General features: G+C 39.3%; 1 protein-coding gene across 2 annotated transcripts in view; it reads right to left on the reverse strand.

Moving 5' to 3' along the window:
* Positions 1-6,079, reverse strand: part of PIP4P2 (phosphatidylinositol-4,5-bisphosphate 4-phosphatase 2) — a 49,280-nt gene extending 43,201 nt beyond the window's left edge. For both annotated transcript variants that reach the window (XM_010353845.2, XM_030937754.1), the window contains exon 1: positions 5,753-6,079. In XM_010353845.2, the coding sequence (XP_010352147.1) occupies positions 5,753-5,858 (106 nt within the window). In that variant the 5' untranslated portion in view covers positions 5,859-6,079. The remainder of the gene's footprint in view (positions 1-5,752) is intronic.
* Positions 6,080-6,342: the final 263 nt, after the last annotated feature.

The raw sequence follows: 6,342 nt of genomic DNA on the forward strand, positions 1-6,342 counted from the left end.
GAACACAGTTAAAAATGAACTAAGACTTTATCTAACTTTAAACTAAGACACTATCTCTAACCTTAGATTTCTCCAGGTATAGGATGTAAGAGAGTCACTAAAAATAAACCTATTTACTGTAGGATTTCTAAGAAAGCTTAAGAGTACATATTAAATAGTATGTCTCAAAACTAGGAGTCAATTTATTTTATTTTTCTACTCACTGAAAACATTTCCTCAAGCAATTTCAAGTTTACATGTTTTTTTAAAGGTGAAAAGGATAGGACAATGTCTTCTAAAACACAATTATGACAATTATGCTTCCTAGAAAACCTAAATGAGTTTCAGAGTAAAGGAATATTAACCTTTTCATTTATGTTAAGCTGCTTTGAGGTCAGTTTGCAATTAAAATAAAAGTATACTGGAATATTACATTAGATGGAAATAGATAATTCTTCAATTCTTTAAAAAGAGCTTGAATATAAACAAATACAAAGAACTGTCACTAAAGTCCCTAATGATCTTCCATAACACTAACTTCAAAAGACATTTTTGGTCCTTATCATCTTTGCTCTTTCTTAAACTTTTGCATGATGACTCCTTTCTTGAAGTATTGTCTTGCTCTTGACTCTGTGATATTATCATCTCCTGGTGTTTTTGTCCCTCCTTGGTGGCAGCTGCATTCACCTTCCTCTCCCTAGTCATTAAACATCAGGGTTTTTCAAAGCTTTGTCCAGGTTCTCTCCTTTTCTTAGATTACTCTTTCTCCCTAGGTTATCTCATATGGAGCTTCTCAAACTTTTTCACACTGTGGTACATACAGAAAATGACAACATGTGTATGACATCTTAGAACTGGAGGTCTCTGGGCCTGGTGTGGTGGCTCATGCCTGTAATCCTGGCACTTTGGGAGGCCAAGGCAGGCAAATTGTTTGAGCCCAGGAGTTTGACACCAGCCTGGGCAACTTAGTGAAACTTCATCTCTATAAAAAAAATACAAAAAAATTAGAAGAGTGTGGTGGCTACTCAGGAGACAGAGGTGGGAGGATTATTTGGGTCTGAGAGGTCAAGACTGCAGTGAGCTATGATTATACCACTGCACTTCAGCCTGAGCAACAGAGTGAGAGCCTGTCTCAAAAAAAAAAATAAAATAAAATAACTGGAGGCCTCTGGCCTGAAGGCTTTAATTACTACCTTAGCACATGTATGTTCCATCACAGCACATCCTATGGCACACCGGTAGTGCCCTGGGAAGTTCTGAATCAACATCCATGTATTTAGCTATCACCAATATGCAACTAACACAAAATTTTATATATTAAGCCCATGCCTCATTTCTTAGTCCTAAGAAATGAGGACTAAGAAGAGATGTGACAACTGGATCTACACTACAGGTCCCATTTGGCCACATGTAGCGGCCAGGACCTGCAGTGTAGATCCAGTTGTCACACCTCATCTTGGATATTTGAAAGCATCTGAAATACATCATGTCTAAAACTAAGTTCATTATCTGTGTTCCCCAAAACTCGGTCCTCTTTTGGTGTTCTCTGTCTTCTAGTGTTCTGGTAATCACACCGTTAAGTTGTATAGCCATAATTCTAGGAGATATCCTTGCCACTTCTCCCTCACTTCCATGTGCAATGCATCATCAAGCCCTGTTCAATCTACCTCCTTAACATCATCCCTCATCTCTCCATCTCTACCACCACCTGAGTCCAAGCTGCTGAAATAGTTCAGTTAAATGGCCTGAATTATTACAGTAACAAAGGAAGTCATCTATCCTTGTCTAATCTAGCCAATCCTCTAATTCATTCTCTAATCTATAGAGTGATTTAAACACTAATAATAAAGATTTAATCCAGTCATCCCTTTGCTTATGGCAATATTCCTTAACATGACCAACAATATCCTGGAAGGGTTGATTCATATTCATTATTCTGGTCATCTGTTGTTGCAGAACAAGTTGCCCATAGGTGGTTGTAGTAAGAATTTGGCAAAGGCTGGAGTCATGTGAAGGCTCAATTGAGCTTGGCATCCAAGATGGCATCTCCCTTCACATGTCTGAGGGCTGGTCAGGCATCTTTCTCTACGAGACTAGTTTCAGGTTCCATAAAGCATGGCAGTCTCAGGGTGTTCTACTTCTTACATGACAAGTTAACTTTCCCCAGAATGTACTTTACAAACGACCAAGACAAAAGCTGTAAAACCTCTTCTGACCTACCCTCCAAAGTCATTCGGCATATCTTCTACCTTATTCTAGAGGTCGAAATCAAGTCATAGCATCAGCCCAGATTCAAGGAGAGGAAACCGAATATCAGAAGACATAGCTCTTTGAAGGGGAAAGATAATCTTGGGAGAATATCCACCACACCTGTCTCTCCAATCCCATTTCGCAGCGCATTTCCTATTGTTGTTTCCATTTTAGCCACGTTGGCCTTCCTTAAGTGCCTTGTATTTGTCATACTCCACCCTGCTGATGGCTTTGCCAATACTGCTTTCTTTGCCTAAAAAGGTCTTCCAGTCAACCTTTTGCCAAGTTAACTCTTGCTCAACTTTCAGATCTCATTCAAGCATCAAGAAAGGCTTCCCCGACTCCCTCAACAAAATTAAATCTTAATTTGTATTCTTAAGGTATAGCATATATTTCCAGCACTGTCTTCATCCCCATTGCATGTTGCATTTGTTTGTATGATTACATAATTTATTTCTCAATACCCTCACTACACTAGAAGAGGAGCCATGTCTATTTTTCCTCTCCTACCACAGATTTGGCTGGCACTCAAATATTTATTTGCTGAATAATTTAAAAAAAAGTAAATCAAACTGTCTGCCTCTGTATAGCAAATTATTATTTTCCCTTTATGAATTATAGTGAAGTATATAATCCCATTCCCATATTCAATACATAATGAGACAACCCCAGATATAAACTATTTTCACAGAGAAAATCTTATAAATTCAAAGGTCATATTCTTTTGTTATATCCTAACTACAAAATTAGCAGATGTATAAAGGAATCAATTAATACATCAAAACTGTGTAAGTTTTGTGGTATTTCTTCCAATCTCCTTTCAAATGAGCCTAAAACTCTCTTTAATTTTAATTTCTACGCCTAAATGAAAACTGGCAAGTATATAAATGAAGCACTGTAAGCAGGAGAGAAGCAATTTCCTATGCACAGATCCAATACTGACAGTAGAGAACACTAGACACACTCCACTTAGAAACCCACATGGATTGTTACACAGACCACATATGATTTTTCTTGTGCTAAAACCAAACACACAATACTAACTGCTCCCTGTTACATTATTAATAATCTGTCTAGAAATAAACACTCCACCAACTTTCAACCTGAAATGGACTATTTCATCTTGGAGGTGGAAACTAACATCTCTGTACTTTAGAAGGTAACAGAAAGAGAAAAGGGTTGGATTGGAGAAAATATTCACTAGTTACAGCTTTTAACTTCCTTTTTTTCTTTTAAATAAAAGTCTGAATAACTATAAATGGGATCATGAACTAAAATTCATTATCAGAAAGTGCATTCTATTTCTGATCGAATTCCAACTGTCAGCCCGAATGGTTTTCAACTACCAAAAACATCTGATCTAGTGATAGAACTTTTTTTACAATCTGAAATAATTCAGCCGTGTGTTTATTTATTCTTTCTCCCTAATACAATATAGGCTTCATGAGGGTATGGGACTGATTATGTTTGTTTCCCGAGAGCAGTGTATGGCCCATTGTGCTTCCCAATAAATTAATGAATGAATGAATAGTGGTGGTCTTCCAGAATTAGATCTTGTGTGTTACTCATAATATTTATTACAATGTTTGTTATTTATGAAGAAAAATATTTTGTCAAAAATGAAAATAAAATGCTTTTACCTCTCATTTATGGTTCTTCCTTAGTAGGTGTCATATGAAATTAAGAGTTTGTCTAATCATCTAACCTGTCTCATTCACCAGTTAAGAAAAAATATATTCTACCATAAGGCAGAAGAAGCTTTTTGCTAAATCATTGCGTCTCTCTGGTTGTTAAAAGTTTTCTAGAATGACACTACTTTTTCTCAGCGGCTCAACTGGAACTTATACTTGTGTGGTTTGAGGAATCTTACTAGGTTAAACAAATATATGGCAAATAATAAAGATATTTACAAGCAGGTCCCTGAGGGTAACCATTTTTAAAAAATAATTTATCCACGAATTGAGGTTATAGGAAAATTACTGAAATTGAAACTTTGTCTCCTAATAAACTGTCAAACATTTTGCCATAAAAGGATGACTTGATGAAGTTGAAACATTCATTAGTGAGTGTTTAAGTCTATTCTACATAATACAATTTATATAACAGTAAAATATTCATATCAAACTGGCCCATTAGAGGAAATTCTCTTGCCTGGTGTCCTCTGATACAAGTTTAATGCTGACCAACAAACATGACCTGTAGGTTTTCTGTGGGCAAGTCTCTGTACCTTATTTCTCAAGCCATGGCTCACACTGAATTATTTACAGCTAAACATCTTTTTCCTTTGTTTTCCTTCTTTATAAGTATGGACTAAGATCTAGATAGTTGATTTTGAAGTTATAAAATGCTAAATAGAAATTTTAAATACTAAGCAAGTTCAACCTGCTCTACATCAGCTCTAATTCCAGAATTCAACTTAAGAAGTTGTATTACAAGAAACATTATCTACTTATATTTTCAAAATCATTAACTTTTGCTTCCTTGGGTTATTAAACTTCGCTCATATTCAGCCAAAAAAAGAGGGAGATGCACTTAAGGAACATTTGCAAGTGCCATTTTGACCAATCTTTTCACTAACCTAAGTGGTTTGTTTTTAAGTCTTCCCTTCCATTTTCTTGTTAACACCTGACTCCACCTTATTTCTTTACTATAGTAATCAACTAAAAGGCTTAGAACAACGTTTGATTTTTAAATAAATCGAATAGTATGGTAAATAGATTCCATATTTCTCCAGATCCCATTGCCATTTAGTCTTTTTTTAATTCTTCTTGAGGAAAAAAATAGAAATATATGTAATATTAATTTGGGTTACTTTTTACAAGTTAATTTCAATCTCATCAGATATGTATTAAAAATATCCCATCTTCCCATCTATCAGAAGTAAGGTCCTTCCTTCTCATTCACAATTAAATCTAACACATCCTCCTTAAAAGTAGGAGTAAAAAGGTAGGGCAGGAATTTCAGACATATTAGGAATACTGATTAACTGTATTCGTTTTGGGTATGGCAATTCACTGAGTGAACAGAGCACTGTTGGGTGAATGGTAGCAAGAAGCATATTGTTCAAGTTAAAGCCCTTTCAAGGACAGATGCCAAGGTGAGCAATACTCCTGGTTTCTCAGCAACGGAAAAGGATTTGTGAATGATTGTGAAAGATTTGCACCACCTCCTAGCTGCGCTTAGGGGTTGCTCTGAAAACAGCTAAGCACAGCTTGGGAGATTCATGTCACATCCTGTAGACCCGTGTAAGAAGTGGTGAAATACAAACACACACACCACCACCACCACCACCACCACCACCACCTCCACCACCTCCACCACCACGAGCACCACCAGCGCTGCGACCACCAGAAAAGCCCTGCGGAGAAGCTATCAGGCAGGCGGGCTCGCCTGGGAAGGCACAGTCAGCATCCTTGCTCAGCCCAAGGGAGAGGCTCACCTCCACCTCCAAGCTAGAGCTCCCAGGTCTTTATCCTTCTGGGCGAATTTCCTTGCAAAGTACAGGGACCTATGCTGGCCTTACCTCTGGGGCTGCTTTCTTGCAAGTACGGTGGGGCGGTGGGAGTGACATTTCCGGAGTGGGATGCTGACAGCAGAGGCGAGCGTTCGTCCACCCCATCAGCAGCCATGACTGCGGCAGCGGAGGGGCCTGGGGCGGCCGAGCCGGGGTTGCGGCCTCGGCGGAGTGGTAGCTAGTGCTGCTGCCTCTGCTGCCGCTGCTGCTGCTGCTGTTACTGCTGCTACCGCCTCCGGGAGGGCCCAGGATGTGTCACAAGGCAGGAGGCAGGGGGAGGGGAGGGTGCAGGACCGAGAGGCGGGGGAAAGGAAGCGCGCTGGGAGGCATGGCTGGGGGAGGGGAGGGGAGGAAGAAAGAAAGAGCCCGCAGAGTGGGAGGAGCGGGAGTGGAGGAGCTGGAGCCCAGCCAGCCAGAGAAAAGGGGAACAAATTAGGACCAACTGGGAAGCGCGAGGCAGGGAAGATGCCATGTTACTGAAAGGGGGTCGAGAGTAAATGGGATGGAGGGGGACAAGTCCTTTTCTCTAGGAAAGACGGATAAAAACAGCCTGAAAGAGTCTAGGAAAGAGGAAAGGCCTGTGACTTGATTACAAGAAA

This window comes from Rhinopithecus roxellana, chromosome 9 (genome assembly GCF_007565055.1).
Source record: "Rhinopithecus roxellana isolate Shanxi Qingling chromosome 9, ASM756505v1, whole genome shotgun sequence".
NCBI classification, from domain to species: Eukaryota; Metazoa; Chordata; class Mammalia; order Primates; family Cercopithecidae; genus Rhinopithecus; species Rhinopithecus roxellana.